The following is a 26,363-nucleotide window of genomic DNA, read 5'->3' as shown; positions in this document are numbered from 1 at the left end:
AGCCACTAGGGACAAAGGGGAATGGGTCAGGGCATGGGGGGGCCCCAGACCCCCCCAGGGGGTGGGAGTGGGGGGCAGGAGGCAGGTGGGACAGGGCTCAGCCGCATGTCTGCCAAGCTCCATGGCTCTGTTCCTGACTCGATGCTGACACCGTGTTGGTCCTAAGGGCCGCAGCTGGCCATCAGCTGGGCTCCAACAGCAGGAAGTCCGAGCACAGTCTTGTCAAGTGACCCCAAACCCGTGCCCAAGACCCATCCTTGTCACTCCTGTCGCCTCACGTGTCTGCAGGGCTCACACTCTTGTCCTGGACCCGCACCTTCCTCTGCCTCATCTTGGTCAAAGGCCTCAGCAGTCACCCCTGCCCCAGCCAGCCCTGCCTGCTGCTTCTTGTCCCCTGCAGCCCCTGCACATGCCCGCAGCCCGGTCCCCACACGCGCCCGCTTCCTCGTCCCCACATGCGCCTGCTTCCTCGTCCCTGCACATGCCCACAGCCCGGTCCCCACATGCGCCCGCTTCCTCGTCCCCGCATGCGCCCACTTCCTCGTCCCCGCACATGCCCGCTTCCTCGTCCCTGCACACGGCCGCAGCCCGGTCCCCACATGCGCCCGCTTCCTCGTCCCCGCACATGCCCGCTTCCTCGTCCCCGCATGCGCCCGCTTCCTCGTCCCCACACGCGCCCGCTTCCTCGTCCCCGCACACGCGCCCACTTCCTCGTCCCCGCACATGCCCGCAGCCTGGTCCCCACACATGCCCGCTTCCTCGTCCCCGCATGCGCCCGCTTCCTCGTCCCTGCACACGGCCGCAGCCCGGTCCCCACATGCGCCCGCTTCCTCGTCCCTGCACATGCCCACAGCCCGGTCCCCGCATGCGCCCACAGCCCGGTCCCCACACGCGCCCGCTTCCTCGTCCCCGCACGCGCCCACAGCCCGGTCCCCACATGCGCCCGCTTCCTCGTCCCTGCACACGGCCGCAGCCCGGTCCCCGCATGCACCCACAGCCCGGTCCCCACACGCGCCCACAGCCCGGTCCCCACATGTGCCCGCTTCCACTGAGCGATGGCCTGGCCCACTGGCCCAGAGGCTCGTTGACACGTTTGTTTTTGTGCATACCTGTGCGTTTCCCAGCGTGCTTGTAGACTAGTGCTAATGTCCCCGCCCTGGGACCCTGCCACCACGTTTCCTTCCTTTGGGGACCTTTGTGGAGCGGTCACCCGTCCCACCTGCGTTTTCAGTAGTGCCTGGGTTTTGTGCGCCCTTCTTGGCCCATCTGGTCTCCTCGCCGCTGCTGTTTCTCTGTGGTGCTGTAGATGGGCCCATTGTCCTCCTCTCAGATTTCCAGGGCAGTGGGGGATCAGAGGATGTGGACCTTTGTAAGGCTCTTGACAAATCTCCCCGTGCTGCCCTTGGGAGATTGTGTCCTCTGTCCCCAGCCTGTGCTCCCTGTCCTGAGTTTGAAGAGAAGGTGCCGTGACCTTGCCTAGCTGGAGTCTCTGTGAGACTCCCCCTTTGACTGAGATGCCGTCTTCTCTCCCAGGGCTCCAAGCGCATCCTGCGGTCCCACGAGATTGTGCTGCCCCCCAGTGGACAAGTGGAGACCGACCTGGCGCTGACCTTCTCTCTGCAGGTGGGCCCTCACCTCCCCTGGCACCCTCTGTCTGAAGTGGCTGGAAGCGTGCGTCAGTTTATTAGGTTGGGTTTTTCATCTCGTTCTCGTGATAAGGAGAATGGGGTGAGGTTGGAAACGAGCTCCCAAGCAGTTAAGGTCATCCTTGTCTCGTGTCTGGAAGAGATGGGGAGAAGGAGGATGTGGGAACTCAGTCGTGTAAGGGCCGGCCTCTGGTTTCCGGGCTGTGCTGGCAGTGGGCGTGGCTCAGTTCACAGCGGAACACCCCAGAACAAAACAGAAACACCCCTGGGCTCTGTCCGGAGTGCCAGCCAGCCCTGAACTGGCCCAGAGGGCAGTTGTCCTGCCTGTTTCTCTGCCGGGCTGTGCAGAGACCCGTGGCACTTGCATTCGGCGGACTCAGCCCCTTCTTGCTTGCACGTGCTATGAACAGTCACGCTGCGGCACACACGTACGCCATTACAGCTCCCCTTCCTCCTCATGAGTGCGTAAGACACGCCGTGGCCTCGTGAGACCCCGAGTCCCCAAAGCCAACTCCCACCCGGCGCCCAGCTCCGCCCTGGGGCCCAGCTCCGCCCTGGGGCCCAGCTCCGCCCTGAGGCGGGTCCTCTGGTCACGGCTCTGACGGCACGTCTGGGTTCTGTGCTGATTCTCTGACTTGGGAGGGTCCAGGTTTATTGGAGTATAACTTGTAAAATGTACAACTCATCCTTTTGCATATACGGCTCCCGAGTTTTCAGAAGTGTGCGCAGGTATGTGATCCCCACCATAGTCAGGCTGCAGGGCAGTCTCCTCACCGGACTCTTGAGACTGGTTTTCATTTGTGAACGTTAATGAGTCTTGTGCACGTTCACTTCCTGCACACACACTCTGCTTCCCTCCCGCTGTCACACCCCACGAGTGACCGGGACAGCCTGTCCCCCCATGTGTGGAATCTGTCACAGACACCTAATGCCCTCAGCAGTCCACGAGTCCGCCAGTAGTAGCTTTTAGTGTCCACTGGGGCCATGATGAGCCAGCGCTGACCTCCAGGGTGACCCTGTGACCTCTTGGGTTGGGCTGGCGTGGACAGCAGTGTGGCCCCTCCCCTGCAGTACCCCCACTTCCTGAAGAGAGAGGGCAACAAGCTGCAGATCATGCTGCAGCGGAGGAAACGCTACAAGAACCGGACCTTCCTGGGCTACAAGACGCTGGCCGCGGGCACCATCCACATGGCGGAGGTGAGGCTCCAGGGGGGCCCCGCGCCCCCCACGTGGGCTCCACCGGGCTGTGACTCTGGTTCAGGGTCACTCTTGCCCTGGAGAGAGTGGGACCTGTGCCTTCCCAGGACAGGTCACATTCACTTCCCCACAAGTGCCCCACCCCCAGTGGTCCCTGCTGGGGCGTCCGCATTCCGCTCACTGGCACTGGCCGGCTGGCCTGTCCAGCAGGACGGCCACAGTGGCCCAGGGGCTGCGCAGGCGGCCAGCATGTGCTCCGGGTGGGTCGTGTGATGGGAGGTCCGAGAGGTGAGGGAATGGGGTAGTGCGTCCAAATGGAACCCACTGCCCAGCAGCACTTGCCCTGGAGGACTGGGCATCCAGGTGTCAGTGCGGGGGTGCAGGTGGAGACAGCCCCTAGGCTGGGCCCGTGGGGCCATGAGGAGCTGCAGCCTGGGCCCCGGGAGGCAGCGAGGGCCTGCGTGTCCTCTGCACTTTGGAGCCTTCACCCTCACGGGGCTGTGTGCAGGGTGTCGAGTAGCACTGAACAGGGCCACGGCTGGGTAGCTGTGTCCATGGTCCTCACGTATATGGGGCCACATCCTGGGATCGGTGGTTATGTCTGGAGCTGCTGTCTTCACGCAGGTTGCTTCTGTGTGGTCCCTGAACAGCGGGCTATGGACCCTCCCCTCCGACAACCTCCAGTCCCTTAGTGGCTGAGCCCGTTGCTGACCTTGTCAGCTTGGCCAGCCTGCTCTCTCCTGGCCAGTCCCCCCAGCTCCCACCCGCTGCACCCCTGCTCCATGGTCCTGTCTGGAATGTGCCCCCGCAGGTGATGCAGCGCCCCCCGGAGGGCGGCCAGGTGCTGAGCCTCTGCAGCAGCGTCAAGGAGGCCTCTGCCAAGGTGGCCGAGATCTGGATCTTCTCCCTGTCCAGCCAGCCCATCGACCACGAGGACAGCACCATGCAGGCCGGCCCCAAGGCCAAGTCCACGGGTGAGTGCAGCGTGGGCGGTGTCTGCCTCTCGGACTCTGACGCCTCCTGGCCACCTCCTCCTGTGGTGGAGACTCCGGGGAGGGGAGTGGGTTTGTGGTGTCCCAGGCCTGCCCTCCACAGCCGCAGCTTCGTCAGCCGGAGGATGTCATGGGGTCGACCACGGTGCCTTCTAGGATCTAGGCCAGGGGTCCCCAAACTACGGCCCGCGGGCCACATGCGGCCCCCTGAGGCCATTTATCCGGCCCCCGCCGCACTTCGGGAAGGAGCACCTCTTTCATTGGTGGTCAGTGAGAGGAGCACATTGACCATCTCATTAGCCAAAAGCAGGCCCATTGTTCCCATTGAAATACTGGTCAGTTTGTTGATTTAAATTTACTTTTCTTTATTGTAAATATTGTATTTGTTCCCGTTTTGTTTTTTACTTTAAAATAAGATATGTGCAGTGTGCTTAGGGATTTTTTCATAGTTTTTTTTATAGTCTGTCCCTCCAACGGTCTGAGGGACAGTGAACTGGCCCTGTGTAAAAAGTTTGGGGACCCCTGATCTTGGCACAGGTCCTGGCATGACCTGTGACCAGCATCACAGGGGGTTGTTGTCCCCATGGGTGAGGGACAGGCAGGGTGCCCATCTAAGCAGAGACCCAGGCTGACAGGTGTGCTGGCAGGAAGGGGCTCTGGGGTGGAGCGGGGGACCTGATGGCAGAGAAGGCTGCCACCCATCCCCACCCCTGCCAGGGCTGGTAGGCTCCTCCCTGCTGCCTGGGGCCGTCTCCTCCGCACCCTCTGCAGCAGGGACCTGTCACTGGGTTATGGCCTCATTGCCTGGACACTGGGCGGAATTCCGGGACGCTGACCCTTCCGTGTGCTCGTTCCGCAGATAACTACTCTGAGGAGGAATATGAGAGCTTCTCCTCCGAGCAGGAGGCCAGCGACGATGCCGCCCATGGGCAGGTAGCTGGCTGCGTGTGGCGGGACCCCAGTTCCATGAAGACCCCCAGTGGGTGGGCCCAGGACCCTCCAGAGCTGCCATCAGGGGGTGGCACCCGGTTGAGTGGCTGGGAAGGAGCCCGGCCCCGAGGGCCTGGGCCAGCGCTCAGGGGCACCTGGGGGACAGCTTCTCCTGTCAGCGCAGGGAGGGAGGACGTCCCCCCCCCCCCCCCCCGCAGCTGCCCTGGCCTCAGGCACCTGTCTCGGCAGGAGCTGGACGAGGACGACTTCGACGTGGGGAAGCCCAAGAAGCAGCGGAGATCGATAGTAAGAACGACGTCCATGACCAGGGTCGGTGGAATCTGGTTTTACTAACATTGGGGAACGGGGGGGGGGGGGGAATGGGCCCAGCCAGGGCAGCCGGCCATGTGGACCTCGGCAGGGTCAGGAAGGGAGGTGGCCATCCTGGTTGCATGGGCACGTGTTTGGCCTCTCCTGAGGTGCCGTCTCTTCCCCTAGAAGGGATGGAAGGTGGGGAAGGGCAGTTAGCTTGGGCACCCCTGGCAGGTACGAGTCATGTAGGGCATCACCAACTGCCCCAGATTAGCTGCCCCCACCCCACTTGTGCCCAGACCGGCCTGTGTGAGGCCAGTCCCGCTTCTGTTTAACATCCAGCCTGCCCAGCAGGGACCCAGGGGGCTTGGCGGGGCTGTTCGGCTTCTCTAGGAGGAAGCCGCAGGCAGGGGCCTCAGCCTGTCACAAAACGTCCCCTACTGGTTCCTGGAGCTTCTGCAAGAGCTCACAGCTGTTCCCAGTGAGCCTGCCCAGCCCCACCCCCCACCCCCCACCCCCGCCTGGCAGGGCAGTGGCTGGCCTTGGAAGCTCTGGTGTGACAACTGTGGACAGAAGCCACAGCTGCCTCCTCTCACGTGCTGGCGGGCCAGGGCTGGTCCCACTGTGTCAGGGGCAGCTGCCCCCCCAGCTGTGGAGGAGGAGCACGGGAGTGAGGGTCCCCTTCTTTAGGGTCGACTCCCCCACAAGGGGGCTGAGAGTGGCCAGAGCTGAGGCCTCATCACCCCCTGCCCTCCTGAGTCCAGCCAGGGGAGACGGTGCCTTGGGAAGGGGCCAGTGACCTGGGAAGGGTGGGCGGCCACATTTGGTCTAGCCCTCTGGAAGAACCATCAAGTCGGGTCCCCTTCCCTGGGTCTGTTTCTGAGTGTGACCACAGCGCGGTTTAAATGCCCGTGGAAACATGCTTGTTGTCATTAAACTTTCCAGAGTACTTTTTTTTTTTTTTTTTTTAATTCTGAAGCTGGAAACGGGAGAGACAGTCAGACAGACTCCCGCATGCGCCTGACCGGGATCCACCCGGCACGCCCATCAGGGGGCTACGCTCTGCCCACCAGGGGGCGATGCTCTGCCCCTCTGGGGCGTCGCTCTGTTGCAACCAGAGCCACTCTGGCGCCTGGGGCAGAGGCCAAGGAGCCATCCCCAGCGCCCGGGCCATCTTTGCTCCAGTGGAGCCTCGGCTGCAGGAGGGGAAGAGAGAGACAGAGAGGAAGGAGGGGGGGAGGGGGGGGGAAGCAAATGGGCGCTTCTCCTGTGTGCCCTGGCCGGGAATCGAACCCAGGACCCCTGCACGCCAGGCTGACGCTCTACCACTGAGCCAACCGGCCAGGGCCAAACTTTCCAGAGTACTTTTGAGTTGGTAAATACCGCAGCCGGTTTAAGCCACCCTGGTGGCCAGGCTGGCCTTGCAGGTCCTCCTCGGGGACGTGGCTCTGTGGTTCTGACTCGGTCCTGTCATCTTGCAGCAACAGAACTTCAAGCAGAAAGTCGTGGCCCTGCTGCGCAGGTTTAAGGTGTCGGACGAGGTGAGTGCGCCGCGCAGCCCAGCCCACCGTCCCCCCGCGCCCTCCCCCACCCTCTCTGCCCAGTGCTGTGTCTGCGGAGCTGCTGGTGCTGGTGCCCCCCCAGGGCACTTCCAGGCCCTGGCAGAGGGCCCGCGAGACCACCTGCTGTGTTTCTTTCATTTTAACTGTGTGGGGTGGTGTATTTTGTATTTTTTTATAAATCGATTTTTTTGGAGCAGTTTAGGTTCATCATGAAATCAAGCAGAAAGTACAGATGCCATATGTCTCCCCCCCACAACCCTCCCCCACAGTCTCCCCGCTGTCAACATACCAGGTGCTGGCCATTTCTCCTTTTAGCTTTTATTCTCGTCTCCAAATTTCCGTGATGAGTTTGCATAATAACTTTTATCACTGGGAAAAAAAATACCTTTTTTTTTTTATTTAATTTGGTCAGAGGAAAATTAGTCCCAGGTTTAGGACTCACCCCAGAGAGGTAGGGCGTAAGTGTCTGAGCCCCAGGTGTCCAAGAGTGGTCACCACACACGATCATGATAGCTCGGGTGAGCAGAGCCACCCCCCGTGGTGGCGCTCGACCAGGTCCAGCTCCGTCCCCCACAGCCGCGTGCAGTTCAGCCCCATCCTGTCCCAGCCCAGCTGCCTTTTTGCAGAGGTCAATCAGCTGTCGTAAAACTTGCGTGGAGACGCAGGGGATGACGTGAGTGGAGTGAAGGCAGCAGCCCGGGAAAGAGCCATGTCGGAGGACTCACTCTGTGACCCAGGATGGACTGCAGGGCTGTGGGGAAGAGCCGTGTGGGAGGACTCACTCTGTGACCCAGGATGGACTGCAGGGCTGTGGGGAAGAGCCGTGTCGGAGGACTCACTCTGTGACCCAGGATGGACTGCAGGGCTGTGGGGAAGAGCCGTGTGGGAGGACTCACTCTGTGACCCAGGATGGACTGCAGCCCGGGGAAGAGCCGTGTGGAGGACTCACTCTGTGACCCAGGATGGACTGCAGGGCTGTGGGGAAGAGCCGTGTGGGAGGACTCACTCTGTGACCCAGGATGGACTGCAGCCCGGGGAAGAGCCGTGTGGAGGACTCACTCTGTGACCCAGGATGGACGGCAGGGCTGTGGGGAAGAGCCGTGTGGGAGGACTCACTCTGTGACCCAGGATGGACTGCAGCCCGGGGAAGAGCCGTGTGGGAGGACTCACTCTGTGACCCAGGATGGACGGCAGGGCTATGGGGAAGAGCCGTGTGGGAGGACTCACTCTGTGACCCAGGATGGACGGCAGGGCTGTGGGGAAGAGCCGTGTGGGAGGACTCACTCTGTGACCCAGGATGGACTGCAGGGCTGTGGGGAAGAGCCGTGTCGGAGGACTCATTCTGTGACCCAGGATGGACGGCAGGGCTGTGGGGAAGAGCCGTGTGGGAGGACTCACTCTGTGACCCAGGATGGACTGCAGGGCTGTGGGGAAGAGCCGTGTCGGAGGACTCACTCTGTGACCCAGGATGGACAGCAGGGCTGTGGGGAAGAGCCGTGTGGGAGGACTCACTCTGTGACCCAGGACGGACTGCAGGGCTGTGGGGAAGAGCCGTGTCGGAGGACTCACTCTGTGACCCAGGACAGACTGCAGCCCGGGGAAGAGCCGTGTCGGAGGACTCACTCTGTGACCCAGGATGGACTGCAGCCCGGGGAAGAGCCGTGTGGGAGGACTCACTCTGTGACCCAGGATGGACTGCAGGGCTGTGGGGAAGAGCCGTGTGGGAGGACTCACTCTGTGACCCAGGACGGACTGCAGGGCTGTGGGGAAGAGCCGTGTGGGAGGACTCATTCTGTGACCCAGGACGGACTGCAGGGCTGTGGGGAAGAGCCGTGTGGGAGGACTCACTCTGTGACCCAGGACAGACTGCAGGGCTGTGGGGAAGAGCCGTGTCGGAGGACTCATTCTGTGACCCAGGATGGACTGCAGGGCTGTGGGGAAGAGCCGTGTCGGAGGACTCACTCTGTGACCCAGGAAGGACTGCAGGGCTGTGGGGAAGAGCCGTGTCGGAGGACTCATTCTGTGACCCAGGATGGACTGCAGGGCTGTGGGGAAGAGCCGTGTCGGAGGACTCATTCTGTGACCCAGGACGGACTGCAGGGCTGTGGGGAAGAGCCGTGTCGGAGGACTCACTCTGTGACCCAGGACGGACTGCAGGGCTGCGGGGAAGAGCCGTGTGGGAGGACTCACTCTGTGACCCAGGATGGACTGCAGGGCTGTGGGGAAGAGCCGTGTGGGAGGACTCATTCTGTGACCCAGGATGGACTGCAGGGCTGTGGGGAAGAGCCGTGTGGGAGGACTCACTCTGTGACCCAGGATGGACTGCAGGGCTGTGGGGAAGAGCCGTGTGGGAGGACTCACTCTGTGACCCAGGATGGACGGCAGGGCTGTGGGGAAGAGCCGTGTGGGAGGACTCACTGCGTGACCCAGGATGGACTGCAGGGCTGTGGGGAAGAGCCGTGTGGGAGGACTCATTCTGTGACCCAGGACGGACGGCAGGGCTGTGGGGAAGAGCCGTGTGGGAGGACTCAGTCTGTGACCCAGGATGGACAGCAGGGCTGTGGGGAAGAGCCGTGTGGGAGGACTCACTCTGTGACCCAGGATGGACAGCAGGGCTGTGGGGAAGAGCCGTGTCGGAGGACTCACTCTGTGACCCAGGATGGACAGCAGGGCTGTGGGGAAGAGCCGTGTGGGAGGACTCACTCTGTGACCCAGGACGGACTGCAGGGCTGTGGGGAAGAGCCGTGTCGGAGGACTCACTCTGTGACCCAGGATGGACAGCAGGGCTGTGGGGAAGAGCCGTGTGGGAGGACTCACTCTGTGACCCAGGACGGACTGCAGGGCTGTGGGGAAGAGCCGTGTCGGAGGACTCACTCTGTGACCCAGGACAGACTGCAGCCCGGGGAAGAGCCGTGTCGGAGGACTCACTCTGTGACCCAGGATGGACTGCAGCCCGGGGAAGAGCCGTGTGGGAGGACTCACTCTGTGACCCAGGACGGACTGCAGGGCTGTGGGGAAGAGCCGTGTGGGAGGACTCACTCTGTGACCCAGGACGGACTGCAGGGCTGTGGGGAAGAGCCGTGTCGGAGGACTCATTCTGTGACCCAGGACGGACTGCAGGGCTGTGGGGAAGAGCCGTGTGGGAGGACTCACTCTGTGACCCAGGACAGACTGCAGGGCTGTGGGGAAGAGCCGTGTGGGAGGACTCATTCTGTGACCCAGGATGGACTGCAGGGCTGTGGGGAAGAGCCGTGTCGGAGGACTCACTCTGTGACCCAGGATGGACTGCAGGGCTGTGGGGAAGAGCCGTGTCGGAGGACTCATTCTGTGACCCAGGATGGACTGCAGGGCTGTGGGGAAGAGCCGTGTCGGAGGACTCATTCTGTGACCCAGGACGGACTGCAGGGCTGTGGGGAAGAGCCGTGTGGGAGGACTCACTCTGTGACCCAGGACGGACTGCAGGGCTGCGGGGAAGAGCCGTGTGGGAGGACTCACTCTGTGACCCAGGATGGACTGCAGGGCTGTGGGGAAGAGCCGTGTGGGAGGACTCATTCTGTGACCCAGGATGGACTGCAGGGCTGTGGGGAAGAGCCGTGTGGGAGGACTCACTCTGTGACCCAGGATGGACTGCAGGGCTGTGGGGAAGAGCTGTGTGGGAGGACTCACTCTGTGACCCAGGACAGACTGCAGCCCGGGGAAGAGCCGTGTCGGAGGACTCACTCTGTGACCCAGGATGGACGGCAGGGCTGTGGGGAAGAGCCGTGTGGGAGGACTCACTCTGTGACCCAGGATGGACTGCAGGGCTGTGGGGAAGAGCCGTGTGGGAGGACTCACTCTGTGACCCAGGATGGACTGCAGGGCTGCAGGGAAGAGCCGTGTATGCGTCCGTGAGCAGAGTCAGGAGTCCGGAAATGAGTCCTGTTCAGAGCGATTTGATTTCCACAGGATGCTAAGGCCACCCAGTGGGGAAAAGCAGCGTGGTTTCAGCAAATACTGTTGGAACAACCGGACACCCACGTGTTCAGTCCCTACCCCTCACCTGCAGACAAACCAATGCAGATCGGATCAAAGATCAATGTAAGAGCTGAAACTATAAAACGCCCCAAAGAAAACACAGGTTGGTCAAAACTCAGGCGAGTGATGTCCGTCCAGGTTGAAACCGCTCCAGATGCCCTCGAGAGAACGCAGCATCGTCTCATCAGACAGGAGAACATTTTTGCAAGGCTCACATCTGTGACTTGTATCCAGAATGTATAGAGTAAACGGACAACTCAGAAAGGCCACCCATTAACAAAATTACTGGCTCAGTTGACAGTTCGTCAAAAGACCTGACTTGGACGTTTCTCCAGAGAAGATCCACGAACAGCTGTAAGTCTGTAGAAAGATGTCTGGCATCCCTGGCCGTGAGGGAGACACCAGGTGGCCGCAGCCTGAGGAGGTGGGACGATGGCACCCTGGATGCCGCCCGGCGTCCCCTCCAGAAGTTACACATGTGTCTGGGTTTTGCCTGCGAGGGTGGAGCTAGGAGCACGCCAAGACCCCCCAGCGGTCACAGCAGCGTCGCTTGTAACGGTGGACACTGGAACTGCGCGTCCGTCCATCCTCTGTCTCCTGGCATGTGGCCCGTCCTTGGGAGGGCCTCTGCTGTTGGCTGACACACAGGATGTCCCTGCGGGACACAGCGCTAGGCTGTGTGCTGCATGACCCCACATCTGTGACCTTTGGGGAAAGGCCAAACACACGGGACAGAGGAGTGAGGGGACTGGGAGCGGGTCAGGAGGGGACAGAGGAGTGAGGGGACTGGGAGCGGGTCAGGAGGGGACAGAGGAATGAGGGGACTGGGAGCGGGTCAGGAGGGGACAGAGGAGTGAGGGGACTGGGAGCGGGTCAGGAGGGGACAGGAGTGAGGGGACTGGGAGCGGGTCAGGGGGGGACAGAGGAGTGAGGGGACTGGGAGCGGGTCAGGGGGACAGAGGAGTGAGGGGACTGGGAGCGGGTCAGGGGGGGGACAGAGGAGTGAGGGGACTGGGAGCGGGTCAGGGGGGGACAGAGGAGTGAGGGGACTGGGAGCGGGTCAGGGGGACAGAGGAGTGAGGGGACTGGGAGCGGGTCAGGGGGACAGAGGAGTGAGGGGACTGGGAGCGGGTCAGGGGGACAGAGGAGTGAGGGGACTGGGAGCGGGTCAGGGGGGGACAGAGGAGTGAGGGGACTGGGAGCGGACCAGGGGGGGACAGAGGAGTGAGGGGACTGGGAGCGGGTCAGGGGGGGACAGGAGTGAGGGGACTGGGAGCGGACCAGGGGGGGACAGAGGAGTGAGGGGACTGGGAGCGGGTCAGGGGGACAGAGGAGTGAGGGGACTGGGAGCGGACCAGGGGGGGACAGAGGAGTGAGGGGACTGGGAGCGGGTCAGGGGGACAGAGGAGTGAGGGGACTGGGAGCGGGTCAGGGGGACAGAGGAGTGAGGGGACTGGGAGCGGGTCAGAAGGGACAGAGGAGTGAGGGGACTGGGAGCGGGCCAGGGGCCTCCCTCAGGAGCGTCCTGATTGCGCTAGTGGCCACACGGCGGCTCTCAGCTGTCCCAGCCTCGCACCCTGTGTGGGGAGTCCACGTAATGAAGCGTGCCTCCTTGTGCAGGTCCCTGGGAGGGAGGTGGACCCCAGTGTCTGGCGCGACTGGGCTGGTGGAAGTGCTGAGAGAGATTCCGTGGTGGCTCGGTGCCCTCACCCCTACTGTCCTGCAGAAGTCCCTTCCCAAGCGTGGGCCAGCCCTCACTTGTCTGACCTTGCCGTAGGTCCTGGACTCAGAGCAGGACCCTGCGGAGCATGTCCCCGAGGTGGAGGAGGACCTGGACCTTCTGTATGACACGCTGGACATGGAGAACCCCAGCGACAGCGGCCCAGACATGGAGGATGATGACAGTGTCCTCAGCACCCCCAAGCCCAAACTCCGGTGCGTGGAGGCCACGGGAGCGTAGCGGTGGGGACACCCTGCAGGCTCGGGTAGGGGATGGCAGGACATGCGGACCCCAACAGGTGTCCCTGGGGCAGCAGCACCCCAGAAAACTCCCTCATGAGGCCGTGGTGTGGGTGCATGGGGTGTGGGCCGGGGGTCTGGTTTTTTCATGGCGCTGGCTGGCCCAGGTAGGGTGCCTGTCCCAGGAGGGGACCAGGAAGAGAGATACGCAGTTCTGGGTGGGTGTGGCTGTCTCAGAGCCCCCGACCCTGCCGACCAGGCTCCCACATCTCCACGTGGCTTTGTCACCAGACACTGAGTCCCAGCCGTCATTCTAGTTTGAACTATCTTCTAAGTCCCTTTGAATCTCTGAGTCCCCTCCACCGTCACACGTCTCTGCTGGGACGGGACGCTTGGCCTGGATGTCTTGGTTCGCCAGATCTTACTGACAGCCCCTCCTTTGAGCCGTTCCTGCAAACTGGCGGGGTGCGGAAGCTGTCACCCTGTGCTGTTGGCTTTCAGGGACACAGGTCGACCCCAGAGCGGTGGAGGAGCTAAGGGCAGACTGCCCAGCGGCCCGTGTCCTCCCTCGTGCCGCAGTTCTGGAGGGTGGGGGCGTCCCGGTGACGCTGCTCTGCCGTGGGGTCTCCACCAGGGCCGTGGCTGTGCCCTCAGTAGCCCTGTCTCCCCACGCCCAGGCCGTACTTCGAAGGCCTGTCGCACTCCAGCTCACAGACGGAGATCGGGAGCATCCACAGTGCCCGCAGCCAGAAGGAGCCTCCGAGTCCGGTGAGCACTGGGCCCCTGAGCCAGGGGAAGCTGCCCTGACCCGACCCTCTGCCACAGTCACCTGAGGGTCACGGGCGTGTCGATGGTGGGGAGAGCTGACGCCAGTGTGCTCCTGGCTTTGCAGTGTGGCCCGGTTCTTCCTGCCCGGTGCCGAGTGACTGTCACGGGGCAGCCCCAAGCCCCTGTCCACGAAACCCTCGGCCGGGCTCCCCAGGCCACCGCCAAGCCCACCCCCCGCCCAGGGTGGAGCCAGGCACCCGGCCTGATCCCCACCCGTTCACACAGGCTGACGTGCCAGAGAAGCTGCGGGCCCCAGGCGGCAAGCCGTCCAGCGACAGCGTCTCCGAGGCAGCGACCCACGTAAGCGGACACAGGCCTCGTCCACTCGCTGCTCGAGCACAGACCCACCTGTGTGCTGCATTTAGGGGTCTGACCGGGAGGCGGGGGCCCTGCCACATAGGCCCCTGTGCTCCTGCCACCAGGCACCACCCCGAGGGCCACAGGGCACCTGGCGCACAGCAGGCGTGCCTGCTTTGTTGTTGGGCAGAGACCCTGATGACACTGCAGCTGATTCCTGCTGCCCGGGGGTTCTCAAGAAGGGTGTCCTGGGCCATGAGGCAGATTTGGGGAGCCAGGCCCAGGGGCCCCGTGATGGGAGGTCAGGTCAGCGTGGCTCCCGGGCTGCATGTGGCCACGTCCACTGCAGGGAGCCGCCAGCCCCGAGGAGCCCTGAAGGCTCCTCATGACCCAGAGACCCGCGTGTGCGCATCCTGACAGCGCCCTCCCTCCCCGCAGAGCACGCCCGCCCCCGGGGAGCAGCCCGCACAGCCCGAGGACAGCCCCGAGGCCGACACTGCCGCCCTGGACGTGTTCACCGAGAGGCTGCCACCCAGTGGGCGGATCACCAAGACCGAGTCTCTCGTCATCCCCTCCACCAGGTGACAGGGCACTCCGGGAGGACGGCGGCCGGGCAGTGCCCATGTGGGAGGCCTTGGTGGGGTGTGGGCACCGCCAGCCTGGCAGTGCCCATGTGGGGGGCCTTGGTGGGGTATGGACATCGCCAGCCGGGCAGCGCCCATGTGGGGGGCCTTGGTGGGGTGTGGACACCACCAGCTGGGCAGTGCCCATGTGGGGGGCCTTCAGAGGTGTGTGGGCACCGCCAACCGGGCAGTGCCCATGTGGTGTGGCCTTCAGTGGGGTATGGGCACCGATGCAGCAGGATGTCCACTAGTGAGAAGCACCATGGAGGCGCACAGGTTTCTGGGCCCACCTGGAGGCCCACACAGGCCCCGATGCCCCCGTTTGTCACTAGCTGCCGGCAGGTCTGACAAGGCCATGGCATGACTGCCTGCCCCAAGGGCAGGGAAGGTTCCCCTTGGCCCCATCAGCCAGTGCCCATGTGGCTGGTGCCTGTGCGAGGTGCTGTCGCTGCCGAGCGCGCTGTGGGCCGAGCGCACCCTGCTGAGCCTCCTGCCAAGGCTTCGGGAGAGCTGGGGCGGTGAGCACGTGGGCCTGCCCCAGCCTATCCTGGTCCCCGCAGGTCCGAGGGGAAGCAAGCCGGCCGCCGGGGCCGGAGCACGTCCCTGAAGGAGCGGCAGCCGGCGCGGCCGCAGAACGAGCGGGCCAACAGCCTGGACAACGAGCGCTGCCCGGACACGCGGAGCCAGCTGCAGGTGGGCGGCCCGAGCGCCCCTCCCGCTGCTCTGTGCCTGCCTGGCCTCTGGGCTCTGATGCCCGCGCCCCCCTTCCTCAGGTGGCCCCTGTCCAGAGATGAGTGCTGCCGCTCTGGGTGGCTGCTGGGGGTGTCCCGGGTGGGGGCGCACACCCCTCCTTCCTGGTGTGGACGGCCCTGTGTCTCCAGATCCCCAGGAAGACCGTGTACGACCAGCTGAACCACATCCTCATCTCCGACGACCAGCTGCCCGAGAACATCATCCTTGTCAACACCTCCGACTGGCAGGGGCAGGTGGGGGCCCTTCCTCCCTGCAGGGTGGGGTTGGGGGCGGCCCGAGGCCCACTGTCGCCCTTGTCCCCAGTTCCTGTCCGACGTCCTGCAGCGGCACATGCTGCCCGTGGTGTGCACCTGCTCCGCAGCGGACGTGCAGGCCGCCTTCAGCACCATCGTCTCACGGATACAGAGATAGTGAGTCCCGCCACGCGCGCTGCTGCCGCTGTCCTGGGTCCCTGCACCCGGCCTTGCCCATGGCGTGTCCAAGGGGGCTGCCGGCGGGGGCGGGGGCCCGGTGAGAAGCGGTCTCGGGGGGCGGGGCCTGGTGGGGCAGCGGGGGCCCGGTGAGAAGCGGTCTCGGGGGCGGGGCCTGGTGGGGCAGCGGGGGCCCAGTGAGAAGCGGTCTCGGGGGCCGTCTGGGGCCTGGGGCGTGGTGGCCGCAGCCGGTTCCTGAGCGGCAGGACAGTTGTCCTCACGAGGACAGCTCCCTGAGGCGTCTGTCCCCTCTGCCCTGCCCGTGACCAGCTGCAACTGCAATTCCCAGCCCCCAACGCCGGTGAAGATCGCGGTGGCGGGGGCCCAGCACTACCTCAGCGCTGTGCTGCGGCTCTTTGTGGAGCAGCTCTCCCACAAGACGCCCGACTGGCTGGGCTACATGCGCTTCCTGGTCATCCCTCTGGGTGAGCGCTGTGGTGCACCCATGGGGTAACTCTATGCCCCCTTTGGTGCCTGTCGTCAGGGACGCAGGGTCAGTCGTCCATCCGTCCAGTCAGCAAAGCCCGAGCCGCTGGTCTCTGCTCGTTTCTGGTTGGCGCCATTCATCTTGTTACACATTTCTGAATGTGCCATTCCCTGGGGGAGAGCCCTCCCGGGGTGGCAGCAGGAAACCACGCAGGCACAGAGCTGTGGCGGGGGTCCAGCGCCCTGACACTGCCCCCGCCCACAGGTTCCCACCCTGTGGCCAGGTACCTGGGCTCCGTGGATTACCGCTACAACAACTTCTTCCAGGACCTGGCCTGGCGGGACCTGTTCAACAAGCTGGAGGCCCAGAGTGCCGGTGAGCAGGGTACCCACGCCCACCACCCAGCCCCGGGCCCCACCTCTTCCCCAGGCCCGGCTGTACCTAAGCACCTGGGGGCGGGGGTGTCGCACTTCCCTCTGCCTTCCGCAAGCCCCACGCTGGGTGACGGGGGCCAGGCTGGGAGAGGCGGGGCCCGGGACCCTGGAGGGCGGCTCCTCAGGATTTGGAGAGGCCTTGCTGCCCTTGCTCAGGACCGCGTGAGGGTTGAGGGCTACTGCCACTGGACTCTGGGTGCTGGGCAGCCTCGGGGGAAGTGGACGGGGAGTGGGGCCAGCACGGCACCTCACGGCCTCGCGCGGCCTTCTTGTGCAGTGCAGGACACGCTGGACATCGTGTCGAGAATCACCCAGTACATCGCGGGGGCCAACTGTGCCCACCAGCTGCCCATCGCTGAGGCCATGCTCACTTACAAGCAGAAGAGGTACCGCGTGGGCCCCGGCCTGGGCGAGTGAGGGCAGCAAAGGTGCCACCCAACTCCACGCTGCAGACCCAAGCGTCCCAGCTCCTCGGGGTGTGCCAGGGGCTCCAGATCATGGCCCTCGCGGACAAACCTGGTGGGCCGGGGGGTAGACCAGAACTGGGCTGGGGCACAGCTGTGTCCTGTTCTAGCCACAGGACCCTTCGCTGACCCCAGAGGGGAGCTAGAATAAGCTGGTTGCGTTCCTGTTGTCGCCTGAGTGGTTGTTTCCCCTTGATACTTTACGAGAGCAGCTGTCGTGGTGCCCAGCCCCCAGCAGTGACCAGCTCTCTCGTTCTGGCACCCACGTCAACAGCCAGGGGTCCCCAGCCAGAGAGAAGTGCTCACCCTGCCCAGAGCCGGATGGTGGTCAGGAGCAGGGGGCAGGGGGCAGAGCCGCTCGCTGTTGGGTGGAGGTTCGGCCAGGGTGATTTAGGAGACAGCAGCCCTTTCTTGGCTAGGACTTGGGCGTGGCAGGTCATCAGGGGGCTCTGGTGGGGACCAGGGGCTAGTTGGGGGAGGTGAGCTAGACAGGCTGGCTCTGCAGCAGTCAGACAAAGACAAGCCTGCCCACCTGCCCCAGGAGGCCGCCGCTTCCCTGCAGCGGGCAGTAGCAAGTTAAGGTGGTGTCTCTGCGGGTCCCTGGCCTGTGCAGCTCTCTGCCCAGCCCTCCTCTCTCGAGCGGCATGCTGTCCCCGCACGGGACCTCTGCCGGCTGAGCCAGGGGCTTCGAGCACAGAGTAATGTGTCCGTGTTTTCTCTCCTGGTGGCTTCCTGAAAAGGAAAAAGAACTTTCATTTTGACTTTACCCTCAGGTACCACTGTCTCTGGGTCTGTGCCCCCCTCTGTGCCCGGGCTGGTCTTTAGGGCTGTTTAGCAGTGCCAGCAGGTGGGGGGTGTCCCGAAGGGCTAGTGCCCTAGGTCCGCTTTTCCCTGCAGCCCACGTCCCCGCCAGGGCCCGGGGCAGACCTGACTCTCCCGTGTGGACCACTGCCCCCTGCGGCTGCAGTCGGACAAGGGTTATGAGTTTCTCAAGTTGTATCTGCTTGTCTGGTGCCGCTTCTTAACTTAGAAGCAGGGACCTGGGGTCACAGCTCAAGCCACTGACCACTGTGCAGGCTCTGCTCCCAGCACTGGGTGGTTGTGAGCCCTGCTCCTGTGCCTGTGACCCTGGGAGGATGGGGTTAGTGCTGACTCATGAGGACAGGGGCTTGCCCAGGTGACACCACAGTGAGTGTCCCTAAACAGAGGCTTTTCCCAGCGAAGTTTTGTGGCCAGAGTGCTGGGACCCACCACCCACCTCGAGTCAAGGGCTCTTCACCCCGAGGTGGCCCCACCCTTTGAACACCGGTCGAGAGCCACACCCTGGGTGCCACAGCACAGAGCTGCCTTTCCCAGGACCCGCTGGTCCCTCCCCAGGGGCGCCGCTGTCCTGGGCCCTGGGTTACTTGCTCTTCTGGGAAAGCCCTGAAGAGCAGGGTTGCTGGGTCCCAAGTGGCCTGCAGGAGGAAGGTGTCAGCCCCTACGACTGTCCTGCTAAACAAGCCTTAGGGCTTCAAGAAAGACCAGCCGCGGCGCTCCACTGACCCTCACCCCCCACCCCCCACCCCGAACTGCTCCCCGTTTGTCATAGTGTAAGGATCCTGCAGCACATCCCACTGCCTGGACCGGCTTATTGTCTCTACCGCACTGGCTGGTCTGAGCCACAAGCCAGGGTTTGGGGGGACCTGGGCCCTCCCCCCATGCCTGCTACCCTGCCTCCACGTCACAGGGGTGACACTGGTGCCCAGGGGTGAGGTGGGGGCTCCTAGTGCCCTAGACGGAGCCCATGAAGGTTCCACGTGTTGTCCACCATCAGAGTCCAGGGCCTGGAGGTCAGTGGGTCAGTCTTGGCTTGCTGAGACATCCAGGAGACCCAAGAGAGGGTGGGCAGTGGGTACAGCCCTCCGGGTCCAGTCTGAGCTCCCGAGAGCATCTGCAGGGAGGGCCCTGTCTGGTCACCAGTTCATGACCCAGTCAGACACACCTGTCGTGTGCAGCCCGGCAGCATCCGGGCAGTGGGTGCTCAGTGCCCTGTCCTGGCCTGACTCCACGTCCTGCCCTTGTGGGAAAGTGATGCGCATAAGCCCCGGTCTTGTGACCCAGATCCGGGGCTTCCCCCGAGGACACACGTGTGCTCTATAACTGGGTTTGGACTGAGGGGTCTCAGTGGCAAGTTGGTGTCACCCCTGTCACGCTGGGCCCATGCCGAGGGCTGGATGTTGTCTGCATGGCCCAGAGGCACAGCTTGGCTTTGAGAGTTCCAGCAGCATCCCTTTGTTGTGGCGTCTCCTGAGTCTCGGCCTCCTGAGGCCCTCGCCTGCCTCCCCATGTGCAGCTCGCAGGGAGGTTTGTGGGGACAGTGCCCCGGCGAGGGCAGGGAGCCCTGTGGGCAGGAGCCTGCCTGGCAGTGGACCTGGGAACCCCTGGGACTGCCTGCCTGGGTCACCTTGCATGCAGAAGCAGCCTGAACACAGGACTCAGGCGGCTTTACTATTTGAAATGGGGACAAGGGACATTTCCTCTTTCAACTGTGTTCCTCTTAGGGAGCAGGGAGAGGCTGGGAATTTGGTCATTTTCAGCGGGATGGACCGAATCAGTAGGTTCTTTCACCCGAACACATTTCCTTGGTGTTCTGAGGAGGTGGCATGATGGCCCTGGGGTGGAGGCCATGGGTCTCCAAGTCCAAGTGACACCCCTTGTGCCAAGGCCAGAGCACGGCTGCTGCTCCGTGTGTAAATGGCTCTTCAACATCGGGCTCCAAGGTTTGAGGGAAGAAATCAGAAGGATTGGAGCTGGGACAGTGGCCCAGAGAGCTGGACCTTGGCCAGAGGAATGCCATCAGCCCTGGATGCAGCGCAAGGAGGCACCCCATTCCTGAGGCCCGGGCCAAGCCTGCCCTGTGGACCTTCCCAAAGGCCAGGAAGGAGACACTCGCCCAGCCTCCCATGGGGCCTCAAGCCTGAACCCTGAGAGCCCCTCTGGCCACCGCCCACCGGGGTGGGGACCAGTCTGCGGGCAGCTGGCTGCCGAGCTGACTCACACCACTGGCTTCACTCATACGCCCCCAACCCCAACGCAGCTCTGGGGAGCCCACGCTTCTGCTGGAAGTTGTAGAGCCAGGTCCAGACAGAACCCCTACTGCCCGCCACGTGCCTGTGGCTCACACCAGCTGCACGGGAGAGAGAGGGCCTCGGTCTCGCCTGTGGGCTGCTTTTGGGTCGTCACTGTTAGAACACAGCCTGTGCAGCCCACACCCATCCGGGGGTCAGAGGCCTACGGAACAGCCCCCACTTCAGCCTCAACTCTAGTTGGCACGTTGGCACCGCCTTGACCCAGACCACACCCATCCGGGGGTCAGAGGCCTACGGAACAGCCCCCACTTCAGCCTCAACTCTAGTTGGCACGTTGGCACCGCCTCGACCCAGACCACCTGGGAGGAAACCTCTGCACCCTAGCTTTAGGACGGTCACCCCCAAATGCTAGAGGTTGAGACCAGGCAGAGGCAGCGGGCCCCTCTCTTGGGGCTGGACAAAAGGCGGCCGGGCTGGGCTGGCCGCCCTGTGCACCAGGGCAGGTCCCCTGGGGCGGAAAAACAGGTCCCTCCCTGAGACGGGCGCTTCCTCTAGGAGCTGCCCTGCGGCCTCGGGGCAGAGCCTGTGCCTGCCCTCCTCCCTGGGGCGGCACGGGTGGCAGAGGTGCTAGGAGCTGCCCTGCGGCCTCGGGGCAGAGCCTGTGCCTGCCCTCCTCCCTGGGGCGGCACGGGTGGCAGAGGTGCGCTGGTGCCCCCAGACGGAGCAGTAACTGTGTCCTTGCTTACAGCCCCGACGAGGAGTCCTCACAGAAGTTCATTCCCTTCGTGGGGGTGAGTAGCTCGGTGGCGGGAGGCGGCCTTGCCCAGAGCACTCCTGCATTCTGCCCGCTCTGCCTGCTTGGGGAACTACTAACCTGCCCACAGGTCAAACTGCGTCTGCTTCTGCATTAAGCTGATACATTCTAGAACCTTCTCCTCCACTGTGAGCTAAAGGCTTGCCTTTGAATCCTTCCTATCTTAAAGCTCATGTCATCATCCCGTGTCTAGCGGGGGTGAGGTGACAGGCCAGTGTCTGCTGTCCTGGCATCCAGCTCAGCACAGGTCCTACCTACCAGGTTGTGGGGTGTGGCCCGGGAAACAGGAGTCTTCCTCTCCCATGCTGGGATGAAGGATGGCCCCATGCCAGCCAGACTCTCCCTCCCATGCTGCAAGTATCCACAGCCAGTTGTCCACTGGGTGGCCTCCAGCCGAGGTGTCTACACTGACAGCTGTAGGCAGCCTGTTCAGTGGGGCTCCGTTCCCCCTGGTCAGGCGTCCAAGATGGCTGCCAGCCTTCCTGGGGGGAGTTAGTCCAGAGCAGCCTTTCCTGTGGAACCCTCCATGGCGACGGGAGGGCCCTACATTGCTGACTGCACCAGCCGCGAGCCCCTCAGACACTTAAAATGCCACCATGTGGCCGAGGCATGCCCCGTCACTGGGATTCGCTGTGACCCTGTGTAGCCCCCGCACTGCGCAGGCACTGGAGCTCTGTCGGCCACACGGGTTTGAGGTAGCACTGGTCTGAGCCGGGCACTGGGTTCGGGCCCCAGGGCCTCTGTCCCTGAGCTGGGCAGGGCTCTCTCACACCAGGGTCCTGACCTCACTGACATCTGGGCCTGGTCACTCACACAGGCTCATGGCTTGCTGAGGGCCAGCTGGAGTATGGAACCGCAGAGGCTCGGTCATGAGTCGGGGTCACCTTTCTGCCTGTGGCCAAGTGCATCCTGAGCACTGGCCACAGCTCGAGGCCAGTCCAGGGACCGCTGGTAGCCACGGACCCTCCTGGGGGTACAGGATGTCCATGCAGTGTGCCGCCACTCAAGGAGTCTCCCAGACATGCCTTCCGGGAGGGAGGGCCCCCTGCCTCACTCACACCGGGGCTGAGCACCCGCAGTGGTGCCCGGAGTTGGCTCTGCCCCCGGACAGGAGGGCTGGTTCCTGGCTCCACCGCGGGCCTCCTGTGAGGCACGTGGCAGCTGGTGCCTGTTGTTTTGTAGGTGGTGAAAGTTGGAATAGTGGAGCCGTCCTCGGCCACATCAGGTAACCTCACCCGTCCTCCACGGGGAGGGAAGCCCCCATGCTCACCGCAGTGCTTCTGCTCAGCTCAGATGGGCCTCCGACCCGACCTGGCAGGGAGGCCTGGCAGCACCTCCACGCATGCCCTCCCCAGCCCGTGGGGCCGCTCGGCCTCCCTGCCAGGTCCTGGTCTGGACGCCTGGAGCTGCTGTGGGGGATCAGCGCTGTCTCCTCACTCTTTCCTAAAGGAGACTCGGATGACGCGGCCCCCTCAGGCTCCGCGGTGCTCTCGTCCACCCCGCCATCCACATCTCCCGCCGCCAAGGAGGCCTCGCCCACCCCCCCCTCCTCCCCCTCGGTGAGCGGGGGCCTGTCCTCCCCCAGGTAAACGCAGCCACACCCCACCCCAACCCTGCTCCTGGACATGCTGTTCCCTGACTCCTGTCCATCCCCTTTACCCCCTCCAACACCACGGGGCTCGGGTTAGAGACTACTGGTAAGGCTCGTGGTCACTGGCCACCCTCTGAGTGCCAGGAATCAGAGGATCTGGTGGGCGGATGGGCTCCGAGAAATTGGCACTGAGAGAGTGTGGGTGCGCTCAGACAAGGACATCCGTCCTGGTGGGTGGGTACAGGTCCCTAGCTCACGAGGAGACGGACAGCATCACGGCAGACAGAAACCATCGGAGTAAATAAATAGGTGCTCTGCCCACAGATGGGGTCTGGGAACCATGACGCAGGTAGAAGGTATTGGAGACAGCAGCTGGGGGTTGGCAGCCCCTCCGCCACGCTCGGGTCTCGTGAGCCAGATTGACACACAACTTGTGTGGCCTCTGGGGGCGTCCTCGCACCCGCACAGGACCCGAGGTCACTGGGACACCTGGGCTCCATGAGGCCGACCTGTGCTGGGCTGGCTGACCTCTGCCCTCCAGGCTCAAGGGGCGGCTCAGGACAGCCCAGCAGTTAGACTCTGCCAGGGCCACAGGCCGACCGGGAGACCAGGGATGGACCCACAGTGGGCTGTGGGTCAGCTGCGCTGCGTGGGCAGCCGCTGGCACCTCCCCCCCCCAGCAGCAGCTGCAAGGGTGCCCCTGTCCCTGCCTGAGGACGGACGGTGAGCTCCCCTTTGCTTCCCCAGCCAGGGCGTCGGCGCTGAGCTGATGGGGCTGCAGGTGGATTACTGGACGGCGGCCCAGCCCGCAGACAGGAAGAGGGACGCAGAGAAGAAGGACCTGCCCACCGCCAAAAGCACACTCAAGTGCACCTTCCGGTCTCTCCAGGTCAGCAGGCTGCCCAGTAGCGGCGAGGCCGCAGCCACGCCCACCATGTCCATGACCGTGGTCACCAAGGAGAAGAACAAGAAGGGTGAGTGTGTGCGGGGGTGTGGGGTGTGGCAGCTGCAAGATCCCTTCCCTTGCCACTGGGCCGGTGGGTGGACGGGTGGGTGTCCCAGGTGAGTAGGGGTCCAAGGGCCTCCCTGGCCCCGGGCCCTGAAGGAGCCACAATACAGCACAGCCCTTTTCCTCCTAGTGATGTTTTTGCCCAAGAAAACCAAGGACAAGGATGTGGAGTCCAAAAGCCAGTGCATCGAGGGCATCAGCCGCCTGATCTGCACAGCCAAGCACCAGCAGAACATGCTGCGGGGTGAGCCCCGGGGGTCAGGTCCTGGACCCCAAGTTTCGGTGGTTCTGTCTGTAAAACAGGAAGGCAGGACCGGGCAGCTTCCTAAATGCAGCTCAGGAACTGCCTTGGTTTTGCTATGAAACGTGTGTCTCTCACGAGCCAGGCTTGGGACACATTTCTTTGAGGCTTAGGAAGTTCTGAGCAATGATTTTTCAACCTCTCTGGCCTCTTACAAGATTGACTCGTGTTTCAGAGTCTTTCCAGAGGCTGTTCCTCCCCAGGACTCAGAAGTGGAACTCAGGGTTCTCTTTTCACGAGCTCCAGCCTGATGACCTTGGCGTGGAGAATCCCTGACTCCCACCTTGGTTTTCTGGTTTAAGCGGAGAGTGTTTTCTGCCTGTTTTGCAGACTCCTGCTGGGGCAGAAGGGGTGAGGACCAGCAGCCCCCACGGTTGGGGGGAGGTGGCCACAGCGGGTGGTTCGAAGGCAAATGGCAGAAAGGTCCTTGGCCTCTGGAAGCCTGGGGTCCCTGGAAGTGTCAGGCCCTCCAGTTTGTCCTGGGCCCGGGCCTGAGAGGGGACTGGCGCGTTCTCCTGGCCAGTGGGCAGGCGGGTCAGGCGGTCTTGTCCCTGCAGTCCTCATCGACGGCGTGGAGTGGAACGACGTGAAGTTCTTCCAGCTGGCGGCCCAGTGGTCCTCCCACGTCAAGCACTTCCCCATCTGCATCTTCGGACACTCCAAGTCCACCTTCTAGCCCTGCCCGTGCCCTGCCCGTGCCCTGCCCTGGCGGAGCCCAGGAGGGCCCAGTGCTTTCCTGTTAACATTTCCGTTTACTACAAGAGACATCCTGGACACACAAGGAGAAACCGTCTTCAGTGCGGATGTTCCACAGCCTGGAAACTAACAGGGTGGCCCCCACGAGCCTGCGGCTCCCGCTTATTAACCAGAACACTCCGGCAGTTCAAGACGTCAGGTGGGCAGTGTCACACCGGAGAATCATGGAAGGTGTGTTTTGGCCTCAGGACCCCCGACCCTCCCAGCAAGAAGGGTTCTCGCTTTCGCGACCTGCCCTTCCTGGAAGCCGGGACTGCTTCGCCAGGGAGCCGGCTCCGGCAGGCGGTGTGTGCCCAGACTCAGCGGTGGGCGTCCAGTGGCCGAGGGCCAGCGCCCCACCGGGGGCAGCCTGAGCAGAACACGGGCCGGTCAGCCCAGTCCTGGGCCCCAGCCGCCAACCAGCCAAGTGGCCCCTGCACCACCCTCTCGTGGTTCCCAATAAACTCCAGCCTCGCCAGGCAGCGGAGATTTTACATTAGCAGATATTTTTAATGCTTTTAAATACATGTTACGATGTAGCTGCCAAACAGAAGTCCTTTGCTTTTCCAAAGGCCCACTGGCCAGGGGCTGGGCAAAGCCAATCAGCACCACCTCTGGCCCAGCCTGCACCTGCTTCCTAGGACCTGCTCCCTTGGGCTATTCTCAAGACACCCCTTGCTGCTGTGAGCTGACCCTGTCTCAGATACGCAAGCACAGTGGCCACCTGCCCCCGCCCCTGGCCCACCTGCTGGCAGTGGGGGGGAGGGATGCACACTAACAGTACTAAGGTGGTTAGTGACAGCTCAGGCAGGGTGACCAGGACTGTTGGAGCCATGGGTACAGCGGAAGCACCCCACAGACGGGCCGGGTGGCTTCTCCAGGCCAAGCTTCTCAGAGTTAGGTTTTGGGTTTGAGTCCCATGCTGGCTGGCAGCCCCACCCTCTGCCTTCCCAGCAGCAGGAAGGAGGCATCCTGACCTGCAGCCAGGTTCCTCCCGAGCCCTGCTGTGCTCCCACGACCCAGGCTCCTCCCGAGCCCTGCTGTGCTCCCACGACCCAGGCTCCTCCCCGGCCCTGCTGTGCTCCCACGACCCCACAGCTCAAGTCTCCATAGGAAGAGCCCACTAGCCTCTGCCCCATGGTCGCTGTGGGCCTGGTACCGTGACAGCCCACCCAGGGGGCTGTGGGCCTGGTTTCCTAAGGCTGAGAGCTAGACAGGCTGTGCTCAGAGCACAGTGCCAAACGCAGGACCAGCTGCAACCTGTCCCGTTCTTCAAGGACAAGCCTCACTAACGGCCGGCAGCACAGAAGGGTTCTGTCCTTGAGGGGGTGGGAGATGGAGCATCTTTCTTGCCTGTGACCTTCCTCTTACCTCCTCCCCCAGATGGCTGTACAGGGTCTGAGTGTTCATGGCCAAAGGCCCTGGGGCTAGCTGGCAGACAGGCCTTGGGCATGAACTTGGGCACAGCCCATGCTTCAGGGGAGCATGTGAGCACAACACTGTGCAGAGGGCCTTCTCCCCTAAGAGCACCTTGTTGCTAAAATACACCTCTTCTGATGGTGCCTGGACTGGGTGCCTGAGGACAGTCCTGGCTTGGGGTCCTGCCTGGGAAGAACCTGGGATGAGGGGACAGCCACTGAACCCAGGACCGCTTGAGCAGCCTGTGTGGAACCTGCCTGAGGTTACACCCGGAAGTAAGCGAGCCTGGAGACGAGCCTCCCAGCCTCACTCCTGCCCTCTCCTCAAGGCCTTGGTCACTGCTCCTCAAGTTAGTTTCCCAAAGGTCCCTCTCCGTGGAAAGGAGATAGAGGTGGAATGCCCTTGACTTAACTTTCTAGATTCAGAGCTGGTTTTCGAGGAAGGTTTTAGAACTGGCTGTGGGTAAGCAGCCGCTTTTCTGGAGCCCTCCCCCCAGTGGGCCTCCCCATCCACTT

At 63.3% G+C, this 26,363-nt stretch overlaps 1 protein-coding gene across 4 annotated transcripts in view; it reads left to right on the top strand.

Annotated features, from left to right (window-relative positions):
* Positions 1-24,923, top strand: part of PACS2 (phosphofurin acidic cluster sorting protein 2) — a 56,720-nt gene extending 31,797 nt beyond the window's left edge. The window contains exons 3-25 of one of the 4 annotated variants that reach the window (XM_066275852.1): positions 1,534-1,623; positions 2,718-2,843; positions 3,655-3,817; positions 4,695-4,768; positions 5,015-5,071; positions 6,559-6,618; positions 12,431-12,588; positions 13,290-13,380; positions 13,666-13,740; positions 14,176-14,318; positions 14,921-15,053; positions 15,242-15,346; positions 15,417-15,523; positions 15,854-16,008; positions 16,275-16,385; positions 16,722-16,830; positions 17,649-17,681; positions 20,728-20,770; positions 21,976-22,018; positions 22,243-22,378; positions 23,132-23,358; positions 23,524-23,637; positions 24,252-24,923. In XM_066275852.1, coding sequence (XP_066131949.1) covers positions 1,534-1,623; positions 2,718-2,843; positions 3,655-3,817; positions 4,695-4,768; positions 5,015-5,071; positions 6,559-6,618; positions 12,431-12,588; positions 13,290-13,380; positions 13,666-13,740; positions 14,176-14,318; positions 14,921-15,053; positions 15,242-15,346; positions 15,417-15,523; positions 15,854-16,008; positions 16,275-16,385; positions 16,722-16,830; positions 17,649-17,681; positions 20,728-20,770; positions 21,976-22,018; positions 22,243-22,378; positions 23,132-23,358; positions 23,524-23,637; positions 24,252-24,370 — 2,472 coding nt within the window. In that variant the 3' untranslated portion in view covers positions 24,371-24,923. Of the gene's footprint in view, positions 1-1,533; positions 1,624-2,717; positions 2,844-3,654; positions 3,818-4,694; positions 4,769-5,014; positions 5,096-6,558; positions 6,619-12,430; positions 12,589-13,289; positions 13,381-13,665; positions 13,741-14,175; positions 14,319-14,920; positions 15,054-15,241; positions 15,347-15,416; positions 15,524-15,853; positions 16,009-16,274; positions 16,386-16,721; positions 16,831-17,648; positions 17,682-20,727; positions 20,771-21,975; positions 22,019-22,242; positions 22,379-23,131; positions 23,359-23,523; positions 23,638-24,251 lie in introns of all 4 variants that reach the window. The other 3 variants (XM_066275851.1, XM_066275854.1, XM_066275853.1) reach the window with 3 other exon arrangements.
* Positions 24,924-26,363: the final 1,440 nt, after the last annotated feature.

The sequence above is a fragment of the Saccopteryx bilineata genome, chromosome 4 (genome assembly GCF_036850765.1).
Source record: "Saccopteryx bilineata isolate mSacBil1 chromosome 4, mSacBil1_pri_phased_curated, whole genome shotgun sequence".
In the NCBI taxonomy this organism is placed as follows: Eukaryota; Metazoa; Chordata; class Mammalia; order Chiroptera; family Emballonuridae; genus Saccopteryx; species Saccopteryx bilineata.
Note: the sequence above shows the minus strand (reverse complement) of the source record. Positions and strands in the feature narration are given on the sequence as shown.